This window comes from Peromyscus eremicus, chromosome 9 (assembly GCF_949786415.1).
Source record: "Peromyscus eremicus chromosome 9, PerEre_H2_v1, whole genome shotgun sequence".
NCBI lineage: Eukaryota > Metazoa > Chordata > Mammalia > Rodentia > Cricetidae > Peromyscus > Peromyscus eremicus.
In genome coordinates, this window is record NC_081425.1 from 88356530 (window position 1) to 88372248 (window position 15719).

The following is a 15719-nucleotide window of genomic DNA, read 5'->3' on the forward strand; positions in this document are numbered from 1 at the left end:
GGTAGAGTTGAGGTGTCATTTTCCTGTTATACTGTTTGTTTGTGGTAACTGGCTGATCACCAGTACTTCCCCCTAGAGAACACTGCCTACAAAACAATCGATCTCCAAGATTAGGAACATTATGAAAAGTCATCTTGAAAGACCCTAGCCCTTCAAGCTTACACCCCCAAGCCTCAGAAAGAGAGAAACTTCAAACACCAGGAAATGAGAAACTAAAAATCTAGTTCCCAGGGCAACCTGACTCAGCTACTACTCAATCACCCCTGTAACAATATAACAATGTAAAAAGATTTCTGTTAAGAGATGTGCTCAACTGTGACTGGGATAGTTGCAGATGTTCCAGGAAGGACCACTGTGACCTTTGTGTAAACTCCACTGCTGCCCTGATTACTGCCCCCCTTGAGGTTTCAGGAAGAATGTACATGTGGACGTGACTGTACCCACTCTGTGATCAGACCATGATCTTGTGAAACGAAATTGTATGGGAACTGTAATCTTATGGCTTTTGTGGGGTTTTCCTTTAAAAGCCCCCATGAGGCTGCAGTAAGATGCAGCTCTTGCTCTTAGGAGCAGAGTTTGCCCTTCTATATAGAAAGCTTAATAAATCCTCGTGCTGTTGCATTAACTGGACTGGAGTCTGGGTTCTTGGGGCGCCCACTTGAGACCCTAAACTTTGGGGTCCAACAATCTTTTAATTGCCAATCACTTTAAGAAGGAACACTGATAGGACTGTGTGCAGTAATATAGCAGTTACTGTGGGTATGAGTGGAATGCACAAAGAGAGTAAGACTACTAGTCAGGCAAGTCCAAATAGAAGGGACAAGTGGGGTAAGGTGGGACATTCTGGGCTAAAGGTAGAAGGAAAAAATGAGAGGCAAAGAAATGTACTCAGGTTAAAATAGTCATGGCTCTCAGGAGGCTTAGATACAGCCCTCACAACCTATGCCAGCCTGTGGTCTCTGGGAAAGCCTGTGAAAAGGAAAAGGGGGTGGGAGTGGGGAATGAAACAGGACAAGAACAAGGGAGACAGAGCTGGTTTGCTTCCCCAACATTTGGCATTGTCCTAGTCTGCCTCTTACTGCTGAGATGAAACACTGGGCAAAATCACAGAGTCAGGCAGATCTCTGAGTTTAGGGCCAGCCTGGTCTACAGAGCAAGTTCCAGGACAGCCAGGGCTACACAAAGGAAGGGCTTTCCCAGGAAGTAAAAAAAAAAAAAAAGTGACAAAAAGTTTTTGTCTTGAAAAATAAAAACACAAACATAAACAAAAACAAAGCAAGGGCTGGAGAGATGGCTTAGTGGTTAAGAGCACTGCCTGCTCTTCAGGAGGTCCTGAGTTCAACTCCCAGCAACCATATGGTGGCTCGCAACCATCTCTAGTGGGATCTGATGCCCTCTTCTGGTATAAAGTTGTACATGCAGATAAAGCACTCATATACATAAATAAATAAAAAAACAAAGCAAACAACAAAACACTGAACAAAACCAACTTTGAGAGAAGGGGTTTACTTGGCTTATAGGTTATAGTTCATCACAAAGGGAAGCCAGAGGAGGAACTCAAGGCAGGAACCTAGAAACAGGAAGCTAAGGCCATGAGGAAAGCTGCTCCACTCACACCTGCTGCTGCCCTTGGTGGTCACTCCAGAGTCTTGGCATCTCCAATATGCTAGGATCTCCACTGGAACAGAGACTATACCTTCACCAACGGCTTCTTGGTTTCCCTCCAGGGACTCCAACCTTGCCATGTGGTGCCAAGTCTCAGCTTTTTTCTATGACCCCTTCAATCCTGCAGTTTTCATGCTACCAAAACCAGTACAGCATGGGCGACATTTACATATTAACACATTTAGCTGTAGATATAGTCTTGGCTCCCTTTCCCAAAGATTCTGTGTGCTGACCCTGAGGAAGTATTTCCCAGAGATTTCACCTAATGATGCTTGTTTATTGCTAATCACAGCTGATTTTTTTTCAAACCCAGCAAACCAGCTGGGTGGTGGTGGCACACGCCTTTGATCCCAGCACTTGGGAGGCAGAGGCAGGTGGATCTCTGTGAGTCTGAGGTCAGCCTGGTCTACAGAGTGAGTTCCAGGACAGGCTCCGAACGCTACACAGAGAAACCCTGTCTTGAAAATCAAAAAAAACCCCAAACAAACAAAAAAAAAATCAAACCCAGCAAACCAGTTATTTATTGTCTCAGTTAAGGAAAGGTTTCACTTCCCAGATTCTTAATTCAAATATATCACACCAATGGCCCTGATCCAATCTTTGAGGAACTCACAAATGTGAGGAGTAAAGGAATCCCTGAGTGAATGTGTGTTGTTGACTTGAGCTCTCACTGGAAGAAGGAAACACCCCAAACTGAGCCAATTCCTCCAGAACACACTCTGGACTTCCTTTCCTGCTTTGTAAAGCTCCCTGTGTTACTTTGCTACTGAAGCTAAAGATGATCAGTACTACCTACATCTGTTGATGACTGTTCCCTATCTTCACCCAGTTTATTTAACGGAGAGTCTAGCAAATCATGTCTGCTTATCATCTGCTATATTCCAACCAATCTCTCAGCAGTAAAATTCTGACAGAGTACATGCTTTGAAAGAAATTGTCTGAATTTATTAATTTTCAGACGAAAAAGTTCCCTAAAAGCTCTGGTTCTTTTTGTTGGTTTATTTTTGTCTTTTCTGAGACAGGGTTTCTCTGTGTAGCTTTGGACCCTGTCCTGGGACTCACTCTGTAGACCAGGCTGGTCTCAAACTCACAGAGATCCGCCTGCCTGTGCCTCCCGAGTGCTGGGATCAAAGGGTGCGCCACCACCGCCCAGCAAAGCTCTAGTTCTTTTACTTATTTGGTTTTAGACTTTTTCCCTTTTATTGAAAATAGCTTCCCTCCTTCATATAATATATCCTGATTACAGTTTCCCCTCCTTCTACTCCCCCCAGTTCTTCCCCACCTCTCCTCTCATTCCCATCCACCCTCTTCCTGTCTCTCATTAGAAAAACAGGCTTCTAAGGGATAATAATAAAATAAGATAAAACAAAAGCTAATGCATAAGAATAGGGCAAAATAAACAAATGGAAGGAAAAGAGCCCAAGAAAAGGCACAAGCATCAGAGACTCACTCCTTCACACTCAGGAATTCCATAAAAACATTAAACTCACCAGGTGGTGGTGGTGCATGCTTTTAATCCCAGCACTCGGGAGGCAGAGGCAGAGGGATCTCTGTGAATTCGAGGCCAGCCTGGTATACAGAGTGAGTTCTAGGAAAGGCACAAAGCTACCCAGAGAAACCCTGTTTCAAAAAACCAAAAAAAACAAAAACAAAACCCAAAAACATTAAACTCAAAGCCATAATATATGCATAAAGGTCTTGTAGGGTTAAAATATATATGCACACAAATATATACACACATATGCATAACATACAATGAAACACATTTAAATAAGTATACATTCAGAAATATATATTTATAATCATATGTATATATATATATTAAAAAGAAAAAATACGACAAAAAAAATGAAGCCGTGATATGGCATTATGAGACAAGGAACTGCCAAAGATCCTGTTCAGTTTGTTTTCTGTTGGCCATCTAATGCTGGGCATGCAGCCTACCCTTTAGAGTAGTTTGTTTTCCAGTGAGATTCCCTTGGAGAAAACTAATGTTTTTATTTGCAAGTGGTTATCAGTTGGAAATAGCTTTCTGGGTTAGGGATGGGAACATGTGTCCAATTCTCCTTTCAGCTCTAGGACCCCACCTGGTGCAGGCACTGGGCATGATGTCTCAATCTCTGTGAGTTCATATGTGCACTAGTCCTGTTGTGTGTAGAAGGCTTTGATTCTTTGGAGTTCTCCATGCCCTCTGGCTCTTACACTCTTTGCACCTCTTTTCTGCAGGGTTCCCTGAGCCCTGAGAGGAAGGATTTAACAGAGAGTATCCCATTTAGGGCTGAGTGTTCCAAGGTCTTTCATTCTCGGTATAATGTCTAGCTGTGGGTCTCTGTATTTGTTTCTATCTGCTGCAGGAGGAAGTAAAAACTCTAGTTCTAAGTTCAAGAATGCAATTTGTAAAATCAGATAAGCTTATTTTTTAAAGCCTATTTAAAAAGGATTTATTGAAAAGACATCAAAATGTGATCCTCGGGCTAAGCCTAGTGGTACACAGTGTAATTTCAGCACTTGTGTAGCTGAGACAGGAGGACTGCAAGTCTGAGGCCAGCCTGGACTAAGTGAAAGCCTGTATCAAAACAAAACAAAACACTAATCCAGGCAGTGATAGCACACACCTGTAATCCCAGCACTCAGAAGGTAGAGGCAGGAGGATCGCTTTGAGTTCAAGGTCAGTCTGTCTACAGAGAGTTCCAGGACAGCCAAGGCTACACAGAGAGACCTTGTTTCAAAAAGCAAGCAAACAAAACAAAACACCAAAAAAAAAGTGATCCTCTAACATGTATACCAAGTTTCCTCTTTAAAAAAAAAAAATTTATGTGTATAGATGTTTTGCTTGTGTTGGACCCCAAAATTTAGGGTCTCAGGTGGGCGCCCCAAGAACCCAGACTCCAGTCCAGTTGATGCAACAGCACGAGGATTTATTAAGCTTCTATATAGAAGGGCTCCTCTGCTCCCAAGAGCCAGAGTTGCATCTTACTGTAGCCACATAGGTGCTTTTAAAGGAAAACCCCACAAAAGCCATAAGATTACAATTCCCATACAATTTCGTTTCACAAGAACATGGTCTGATCACAGAGTGGGTACAGTCACGTCCACATGTACATTCTTCCTGAAACCTCAAGGAGGGTATCAGGGCGGGAGTGGAGTTTACACAAAGGTCACAGTGGTCCTTCCTGGAACACCTGCAACTATCCCAGTCACAGTTGAGCACATCTCATAACAGAAATCTTTTTACATTGTTATGTTGTTACAGGGGTGATTGAGTAGTGGCTAAGTCAGGTGGCCCTTGGAACTAGTTTTCTTTTTAGTTCCTTATTTCCTGAGCTTAGGGGGTGTAAGCCTAAAGGGTTAGGGTCTTTCAGCCTGCATGTACATCTGTGCCTGTGGAGGCCAAAAGAGTGTTGGATACTGTGGAACTGGAGTTACAGGCAGTTGTGAGCCATCACATGAGTACTGTGAGTGGAGCTGGTTCTCTGGAAGAGCAGCCAGTGTTGTTGACCACTGGGCCATCAGGTTTCTTTTTCTTTACAAGAGAAATGTTGAAGATACTAAGAGATTTTATAAGATAAATTTAGAGGGAAGGATAAAGAAGTAAGCTTGAGAATTCCGTATGGCTCTAAACTTGCATTCATGTTTTTAATTTTGTGTGCATGTTGTGTGTGCTTTGGGAGCAAGCATATCTTGCATAGAGGTCAGAGGACAATTTGGTTGTGGGATCTGTTTTCTTCTTTCACCTTTATGTGGATTCCAGGGATCAAACTAAAGTTGTAGGGCTTGTGTGGCAAGTGCTTTTACCTGCTCTAGGTCATCTCACTGGCTGCTAAATTTGGACAGATTTTACAGAAGCTCTTCAAACTAATTTTGATTGCTATTACATAACATTACAATTAATAGCATATATAATGTGTCACAAATGTTTAAAAGCACAAAACCTAAAAGGAACAAGTTAGTTAGCATGATAGTGTACATTTGTAATGCCAGTATTGAGGAAACTGAAGTGGAAAGTTTTGAGTTCAAGGCTAGCCTGGGCTACATAGTAAAATCCTATTTCCCATCTTAAAGAGAAAAAAAAAAGATAGAAAAAGAAATAAAAGAAGGGAGAGGGTTTGGGAAGGAAAGACAAAATAGATAAGTTGATTCTTTTAATTTTTATGAAAGGACAAATAGAAATAATTTTTAATGTAATGCCCCACCCCTTTTTCATTCAGTACAGGAGATTGAACCTAGTGCCTCGTGCCTGTTAGGCACTCTATCACAAGCCTGACTTTTGAATTATGTGGGGGAAATAACCCAAATTGATATCAAGTACTACTCAAAATTTCTGAATGCTATCACCCCAAACTACAGTATCACTTTGACCATACAGATAGTATGTAAGCAATCTATGTGTTTAACTGCCGATATCTACTAGAATGGAAGTAACTAGTTGTCGTGAGATGGTGGCACACGCCTTTAATCCCAGCATTCAGGAGGCAAGAGGCAGGCGGAGCTCTGTGAGTTCGAGGCCAGACTGGTCTACAGAGTGAGCTCCAGGCCAGCCAGGGCTACAAGAAATCCTGTCTCGAAAACCAATCCAAAACAAAAAACAAAAGAAAAAGAAACTATCTTCACGTATGAATATTGAGAGATTTATTAATGATGCATAGGTAGATATAATTCTGACTGGTAAAAGCATGTTTCTTTTGTGCTGTTTTATTATTTTGAGATAGCAATATATAGCCCAGGCTGGTCCAGAACGCATGATCCTCTGGAATGGTGGGATTACAGGTATGTGCTACTATACCTAGCTTAGTTTTGTAGGCTTTTCTTTTAAAACTTAAAAAAAAAAGTGTGTCAATGTGGGCACATGTGTTTTTTTTTTGTGTGAACATGCACATGTATGCACATGTGTGTAGAGGCCAGATGTCAACTTCCAGCATCTTTACTCAAGGCATAAGAGCCTTGTTTTTTGAGACAAGGTCTCTCTCTCACTGGCCTGGAGCTTGTAATTAGGCTAGGCTGGCTGGCCAGTAGCCCCAAGACTCCGGTTTGCATTCCCAGAGCTGGGATTACAAGCATACACCACCCTGACTAGCATTTTATCTGGGTCCTGGGGATGGAACTTAAATCCTTATCCTTGTATGACAAACACTTTACTAAGTATGCTATTTCACCAGCAGTGTAGGCTTCTCTCTGTATGGACTTTATAAAGCTCTCATACTTGCTAGCCAAGTACTACTCTACCACTGAGCTACACCCTCAGCTTGTTTCTTTTTTTTGGGGGGGGAGTGGGGGGGGTGAGATAGGGTTTCTCTGTGTAGTTTTGGTGCCTGTCCTGGAACTCGCTCTGTAGACCAGGCTGGCCTCGAACTCACAGAGATCCGCCTGCCTCTGCCTCCCGAGTGCTGGGATTAAAGGCGTGAGCCACCAACTCCCGGCCTTAGCTTGTTTCTTGACATGGATTGAAAATAGACGAATATGCCGGGCGGTGGTGGCGCACGCCTTTAATCCCAGCACTCGGGAGGCAGAGCCAGGCGGATCTCTGTGAGTTCGAGGCCAGCCTGGGCTACCAAGTGAGTTCCAGGAAAGGCGCAAAACTACACAGAGAAACCCTGTCTTGAAAAACCAAAAAAAAAAAAAGAAAAAAGAAAATAGACGAATAAAATTATTCCTATTCACCTCATCCCCCCATGTGTATTATCAAAATCATATTATTGCTTAATCTCTCAATGTCAAGTTTCAATTATGGAATTTATAAATAGGGCTATAAATTAACCTCATAAAAATAAATCTTCAAACATGGCATTTACTTACTACTTTCAAGCTTGTGAGTTAAAAACAAGCTTGCCACAAGACATGACACTTCAGAATACTTCTTGAAAAATAAAAGATCATGAAAATAGAAGGTTTGGGCTGACAAAAATGGCCCAGTGGCTAAAGGTGCTTGCTGTCGGGCCTGACAATCTGAGTTCAGTACAGTCGGTGAGACTTTCTTACTTGCTACTGTCCCCTGGGCTCACTGTTCTGGTCAGACAGGATTTCGTTTTGGTCTACAAATAACACGTTAAAAGAGTTTTGAAAGAAATAAAAACAAAACTCTCAGCTAAATTTAAACTTCAGATAAAGTAATACGGGGAGGAATTAAGCACGTTCCTTTTTTTTTTTTTTAAGTTCTTTAATGTTTTACGCGAGTCGTGCATTTTTATTTGCTAAAACTTGCCACTCTCCAAAGACAAGGCCTTCCAGGCTCTTTACAGCTTGCACAGCTTCCGGCAACCTGTCGGGACTCTGTCCATTTACTGTGCTCTGTGGCTCTGACCCAGTCTTTCTGGGTTCCACATCTCTAAGCGACGGACACGACACCTACCTCGAAAACAACAACTTGGGGCTTATGTAAATCACGGGCCCTCAGCGCTCACTAGATGGTTAAGAAACCGGGCGGGCGGCTCGTGGCTCCTCAGCGGCCAGAGGCTCGGCGCCTGCCAGGCCTTAGCTTCACTCAACCCGCCACACCTGGAAAAACAGGGAGCAGGGCAGCCCAACCGCGCAGAGCGGCGAGGGCGCCCACGCCTTCACACACCCAGGCCGGTGCAACGCAAAGAGAAGGGACGGAAAGCCTAGTGTTGCTGGGAGAAGGGCACGTGACACCGCTCAGTCACTTCCGGTTCGGTAAGCCTGCCATGCCGACCCTCAGACTGCACTTTCAACAAAACGCCGGGGTCTGGTATTTCCCCCCGCGGCACCTTTACACTTCCTTCCTTCTTCGCCTTTAACCCATGTGGAATACCAGCACCGAGGCGCTTGGATCTCGGCACGAGCGGCCATGACAGGGACGAGCGGGTAAGCGCGTCTGTCGAAAGTGCGGTTCGGGAAAGGGCGGTGCGCTTTCTTCTCCCGCCACGCCTTCTGCTCGCCGCCGACCGGAAGTCCCTGTTCTGAATGGGTCTGGAGCCGGTGGCCGCCGCTCCTCCGTGTGGGCTCCGCGCCGCGCGACTCTGGATCTCGGATCCCGCCGGCCGCTAGGTTCATGTGGAGGCTCCCAGGCCGCGCCGCGCTTCGTCGGGCCCGGTCGGTGGTGGAGCCGTGCAGCCGGGCCGAGGCAGCGACCGACGAGACGGTGCGCGCCATGGAGCGCGCTGTGGTGCGCTGTGTGCCCTCGGAGCCCAAGCTCAGCCTGTCGTTCGCGCTGGCCGACGGCAGCCACAAGAACATGCAGCGCGACCAGAGCGAGCCCCTGGGCCGGGCCCTCAGCCGGATCGCTACCAACGCCCTGAAGGGCCACGCTAAGGTCGCCGCTGCCAAGAAGAACAGGAAGAACCGGGCCCACTCGAGCGGCGGCGCGGCCTGCGCGGCGACGGGGCCCGAGCCGGCCGCGGCCTGCGAGCCGGTGGTGAAGCTCTACTACCGAGAGGAGGCCGTGGCGGAGGATGTGCTCAACGTGGATGCCTGGCAGGACGGCGCGGTGCTGCAGATCGGCGACGTCAAGTACAAGGTAGAGCGCAACCCGCCTGCCTTCACGGAGCTGCAGTTGCCGCGCTACATCATGGCCGGCTTCCCGGTGTGCCCGAAGCTCAGCCTGGAATTTGGGGATTCCGCCAGCTCCGTCTTCCGCTGGTACAAAGAAGTCCGACCCGGTGCGGCAGAGCCCGGGGACAGCGGCCTCGCGTCCTCGTCTCACGCTTTGCCGTCTTCCGCTTGGACCGAGACGGGCGTCGACGAGCGCGTCTACACCCCGTGCAATGCCGACATCGGGCTCCGGCTCAAGCTCCGCTGCACCCCGGGCAATGGGCAGCGCTTCGGGCCAAGCCGCGAGCTGGAAAGCGTGTGTCCGGTGGAGGCCGGGCCTGGCACCTGCACTTTCGACCACCGACATCTGTACACCAAGAAGGTGACGGAGGACTCCTTCATCCGTACTGTCTCCTACAACATCCTGGCAGACACGTACGCCCAGACTGAGTTCTCTCGGACAGTCCTGTACCCGTACTGTGCCCCCTACGCCCTGGAGCTTGACTACCGCCAGAACCTTATCCAGAAGGAGCTCACGGGCTACAACGCAGACCTCATCTGTTTGCAGGAGGTGGACCGCGCAGTGTTCTCCGACAGCTTGGTACCGGCCCTGGAGGCCTTCGGGCTGGAGGGCGTGTTTCGAATCAAACAGCACGAAGGCCTGGCCACTTTCTACCGGAAGTCAAAGTTTACCCTCCTTAGCCAACACGACATTTCTTTTCAAGAAGCCTTGGAGTCGGACCCCCTGCACAAAGAACTACTAGAGAGACTGGCTTTGAACCCTCTAGCGCAGGAGAAGGTACTCCAGAGATCGTCTGTCCTTCAGGTCAAGTAGCTCTGCCTGTTTTCTTCATATTCACCCATGTTTAGGGGCCTTCGGAGTGGAGGGATGGTGTTAGTACTTACTGAAACTGTCTAGATTGCATTTCTTTAAAGTATGTTTGCCCTAGTGTGGCCAGTGTGGCCGGTGCATTAATGCAGCACGTATTAAGCACCCCTGGTGTGCCTAACCACACCGCAGGTAGCCTTGGACAAGATGAATGGAGATATTCTTAGTGCTTACAATCCAGGTAGCTACACATGAAATTCAATAATGATAGTAACTTGCCAAGCACTGTTTTAGAGCACCTTAAAGCAGTTACAAATATAAGTGCCTCTTGGTTTAGGACCTGTTTCATAACTATTGTTACCTAGTATGTAAAAAAAAAAAAAAAAAAAAAGATTGGGTTTTTAGTCTATTTTACAGATATTATTTCATAAATGAGAAAATGTTCAAATGCTCTTACTCTGGTTCATAGACTTATGAACCAGGAGTCTTAGCCAGTTGACTAGGGTAGCATTATTGTTCAGGGTGTGAACTGCTTCTTAGTTTAAAACTGTCTGGCGGTGGTAGTGCACGCCTTTAATCCCAGCACTTGGGAGGCAGAGGCAGGCGGATCTCTGTGAGTTTGAGGCCAACCTGGTCAACAGAGCAAGATCCAGGACAGGCACCAAAGCTACACAGAGAAACCCTGTCTCGAGGGGAAAAAAAAAAAAAAACAACAAAAAACAAAAAACCTTGCAATATCAAATTTAAAAGATGTTATCTTAGTTTTCAAGGGACTATGGAATAAAATAGTTCAGCCTACAGTATTTGGTTTTTCAAGACAGGGTTTTTCTGTGTAGTTTTGATTCCTGTCCTGGATCTCAGGCTGTAGACCAGGCTGGCCTCACAGAGATCTGCCTGGCTCTGCCTCCCGAGTGCTGGGATTAAAGGCGTGCGCCACCACCCGGCTCAGCCTACAGTGTTAAGAACAAAACATTCTGGAGGGTGGGATGTTGTGGCACCGGCCCTTTAATCCCAGCACTTTGGAAGAAGAGGCAGGTGTATATCTGATTTTGAGGCCAGTCTAGTTTACATAGTTGTGTCCAGAACAGCCAGGACTGTATAGTGAGAAACCATCTCAAGCAACAGAAAGTTCTGGGTAGATTGGCAGACACCAACTGAACTCTTGGCGTTTCCTATTGTAGATTTCAGTTCTTCAGTCTACAAAGGACTCTTCTAAAAAGATATGTGTTGCTAATACCCATCTCTACTGGCACCCAAAAGGTAGGTTTTATTTAGTTTTACAAGTGACTTAATGTTATTAAAGCTGTTTTACTTACACACACACACACACACACACACACACACACACACACACACACATATATCTTGATTTTAGTTGATTTTTTTTTTTTGATAGAGCTTTGAAATATGTTGGCCTAGAACTTGAAATCCTGCCTCAGCCTCCTCAGAGCTTAGATTGCAGATGTGTACCCCCACCCCAACCCTATACAAACATTTATCTAGAATTTGACTCCAATGCTATAGGTGATTATTTAAAGTTTCTAAAGCTGCTTTTACAAAAATGTCTTGGGCCCAGATGGTTCAGCTGGTAAAGGTGCCTCCATCAAACCTGATGACCTAAGTTCAATCCCAGGGACCCGCATGGTGGAAAGAGAACCAACTCAATGTGAATTGTCCTCTGAACTCCACACAGACACCAAGACACATCCCACCTGTCACACACACTAAATGTAAAAATGTGTGTGTGCACATACATATACATGTTGAATGTTACTCAGGAACCGTAATTTGTGAGGGGTCCCCCTCTCTTTGGGGAGGGCTTTAAAAAGTACTTACACTAATTTCATTTGTTTGTAGGTGGATACATTCGTCTGATTCAAATGGCAGTAGCTTTGGTTCACATTAGACATGTTTCATGTGACCTGTATCCTGGCATACCAGTTATATTTTGTGGAGACTTTAATAGTACACCATCAACAGGAATGTATCATTTTGTCATCAATGGCAGCATTACAGAGGATCATGAAGACTGGGCTTCCAATGGGGAAGAGGAAAGATGCAACATGTCTCTCACACACCTTTTCAAACTGAAAAGTGCTTGTGGTGAACCTGCTTACACAAATTATGTTGGTGGCTTTCACGGATGTCTAGATTACATTTTCATTGACTTAAATGCTTTAGAGGTTGAACAGGTGATACCGTTACCTAGTCATGAAGAAGTTACCACCCACCAGGCCTTACCTAGTGTTTCTCATCCTTCTGATCACATAGCACTGGTATGTGATTTAAAATGGAAATAGATTTGGCTTCATTGAGTCTGAAAAGGAAGCTATTACTTTTCAGAAAATTTAATATGAATCAGAGCTTATATAAAAAAAAATCTTCAAAGAGGAAATCTGGTCACTAAACTTTATTGTGATCATTCCCTGTTAGCTATGTCCCAGATGGCTTTGTTACAGAACCAATTCATGTTTGCATCATATAATACCCTTTTCCTCTTTATAATTTCCTACATGTGGAAGAAAACATATTTATGATTAGCCAAGAAAAAAATTGAATTATTGTGTACATTTTATAAGTTTTTTTTTAATCTGGTAATTAAGATTTTTAAGTACTCTGAATAATCTCATAATTTTTCTTTCATAACACGTTTTACATTGAATTATGTTCATATAATTGGGGGAGGAGGGTACATGCAGGTAAAAGATGGAAGACTTCAGAGAGACATGGAATACATTAGTCTGTCACTACCTCAGTTTGGTTAGAATTTATTATAATTTTAGAGCTTTAACAAAAGATTAAAATATTCCATTACCAATTTTTATAGCTGCTTCATTTTTCAGTTAACAAGGTACTTTCTTTGTCATTTCTAGCATTTTGTGTTTAGTGTACAAAGGATGGCACAAATGTGCATAATCTGTGTTCTCATTCACCTTCAGCCCGTTTTAATAGTAAGGTGCAAGCACAGTGGACTCTTCAAAGGGAGCAGCAACAGCACTTGATCCCCTTGTCTTCACTCTTGATCATGACAAATATATGTAAACACACAGGGTACTTGACCATATGATAGGAAGTTACAGCACAGTTATTTTATGAGAAACTTCTGATAGGGGCTTCAAATTGTACATGAACCATTGAGCATTTCTATGCTGGAAGTGTTTTCAAAATTGTAGTTTTTATAAGTAGGAAAAGGGAGCCAGGCATGGTGCTTTATAGCTGTAATCCTAGCACTCAGGAGTCTGAGGTAAGGGCTGCTTTGAGTTCAATAGTAGTCTGGGTTACACAGTTCAAGGCCAGTTTGGGCTACATAAATGGAAAAAAAGGGAGACAGTGGGCTTTTGCCAATATCTGAAAAAAGTTTTTCTTTTCTTTTTTTTTTTTTTTTGGTTTTTGGAGACAGGGTTTCTCTGTGTAGCTTTGCGCCTTTCCCGGAACTCGCTTTGGAGACCAGGCTGGCCTTGAACTCACAAAGATCCACCTGCCTCTGCCTCCCGAGTGCTGGGATTAAAGGCATGCGCCGCCGCCACCACCACCTGGCTGAAACAAACTTTTTATAGACTTAAGGATTATAGTTTGAGTAACAGAAGAGTGCCACATAATTTATATATAAAAGAAAATTTAAAAATGAAGCCAAACATTTTAAGAGGAGAAATTACAAGTTGTATTAATTAGTATCTAGTTTAGATAACTAAATTTTACTAATTTGTTGTCACCATACCTTACTGGTAATGCTTTGGCTATTGCTTTTTGATGTTCAGAATTCACACTATAGCATAGCTCATATTTCTGCAGTTAATTTCTGGCTTAGATAGTAAAGGCTTGTCACCTCAAAAAGAGGTTTAATTTCCCAGTCTTGAAGCCTTTATTTCAAATTTTTTAATTTCTAACCCAATACCATAAAAACTTTCCTCTTTTGAAAATGTCTTTTCCCCCATATTCTTCTAATGTAGTTTGTGTTTTCATATTCTATCAGATACCCTTAAGTTATTAAGTCTAAGAATATATAAACATTTCACCTGCACTGCAGATTGAACCTTATTCAAATTATTTAAAGGGAAATAATCATTAAGGTGGCAGTTTCTTGGGATCTTGTTTTTAAAAAAAATAGCTCATGAAAAATTGATGCTACCAAATTGTGCCTTCCTAAATATGGTAGTGGGTTATTTTGTTTGTTTCTTTTCCTGAGGATCAAATTCAGGGCCACTGAGTTACATTCCCATCCATATATTTTTTTGAGAGCATTTCAATGGCAGTTTATATAGTCAGAACTAGTTCTTTCGCAAAATATTTTTTCAAGATTATTTCTGTGTTGCTGGGGATTGAACCCAGAATCCTGAGCATGCTAAACATGTGTAGTACTGCCAAACTGCAGTAGCAACACTTTTTAAAATTTGGGCTTGTTTTGCTTTCAAATATGCATGTTCACAAACTTTAACACTAACTCTTAAGGAGTTGACAGTAATTACTCTGCAAGAAGTCAACATTTTGAAAGAAAACTGTTTAATGTGAGATTATTCATACCCACAAAAAAAAAGTGCATTGAGATCTTGTATTTAATCCCATGGTGGGCTTGAATTGTGGTCAGAGAAACTAGGATTTACCAAACTTCCCAAGTCCTTAAATTTGATATTTGTGGATTAAATGATATAATCAGATTATATACAGATATTTCAGGATATTCAGATAATGAAGTATAAAGATTTGACTAAAAGAGCATACGGGTGTTAGGATGACTGGAGTGCAAGACAGGGAACTCTACAAAAATTCTATAAATACCATACCAAAATCTGTTTGTACTTGCAAGTTAGTACAAGGTGTTAATCAGAAGTGTTTAAGCTGTCTTTGTGGTTGAGTTTTTCTATTACATTTGGAATTTTTAATTCATTTAATTTTAATAAATATGAGAAGTCTAGCAACTTTGGGGTAAACCACATTTTATGTCACAAGTTCTTGCTGAAGGAAAAGTGAATATTTTAGAGCAGGTTCTTCTGTGAAAATCAACTCTTATACAGTTGTCCCCATAACAAACACTAACAGTTTGTAATTCATTTGTAAGACCATTTCTGGCTACAGTATTCAGGCTTTATTCACTTGGTATGTTTTTCAGGTTCATCTGTGTTATAGTATGTACCAATACTTCATCTTTTTTTTTATAGCTGAGTATTTTCTACTGCGTGGATAATACATCTTGCTTACCTGACCATGTGGATTGATTTTTTTTTTTTTTTTTTTTTTTGCTGTTGTGACTAGTACTGTGGATATTTGTGCTCAAGTCTTCCGTTGAACATTTTTTTTTTTTTTTTTTTTTTTTTTGCGGGGAGGGGGCCAGTGCTAGGGAATAAAATCCTAGATTGGTGTATGTTAGGCAAATATTCTACCACTGAGCTACAACCCAGAGCATCTGTTTTCAGTTCTTTTGAGTATATACTTCAGAGTCAATTGCTGGATCATAATTCTCTTTAGCTTTCTGGAACACTGCTAGGCCTTCTCACCATGGCTACACTATCATATATACTCCCTCACTGTTGTACAGACATTCAATTTTCCCTCCATCCTCTCAAACTTATTTCTGCCACCACTTTTCCCCAACCCACCAAGAGAAACTTTCTCTGTGGAGCCCTGGCTGTCCTGGAACTCCCTTTGTAGATCAGGCTGGCCTCGAATTTAGAGATCCACCTGCCTCTGCCTCCTGAGTGCTGGGATAAAAGGTGTGTGCCACGTCACTGGGCTTTTACTCCCA

General features: G+C 43.3%; 1 protein-coding gene across 1 annotated transcript; it reads left to right on the forward strand.

Annotated features, from left to right (window-relative positions):
• Window positions 1-8535: 8535 nt before the first annotated feature.
• Pde12 (phosphodiesterase 12) lies at window positions 8536-12279 on the forward strand. Its single transcript, XM_059273986.1, has 3 exons — window positions 8536-9976; window positions 11161-11239; window positions 11837-12279. Exons 1-3 carry the CDS (start codon window positions 8672-8674, stop codon window positions 12277-12279), a joined length of 1827 nt encoding a protein of 608 aa, XP_059129969.1. The 5' UTR covers window positions 8536-8671.
• Window positions 12280-15719: the final 3440 nt, after the last annotated feature.

What these genes read in the sequence shown, in the direction of transcription:
- Pde12 (XM_059273986.1), top strand. Translation starts at nt 8,672, where the DNA reads ATGTGGAGGCTCCCAGGCCGCGCCGCGCTTCGTCGGGCCCGGTCGGTG. An exon ending in AGAGATCGTCTGTCCTTCAG is followed by an intron (nt 9,977 to 11,160) that starts GTCAAGTAGCTC and finishes TTCCTATTGTAG; the next exon opens with ATTTCAGTTCTTCAGTCTAC. An exon ending in TCTCTACTGGCACCCAAAAG is followed by an intron (nt 11,240 to 11,836) that starts GTAGGTTTTATT and finishes ATTTGTTTGTAG; the next exon opens with GTGGATACATTCGTCTGATT.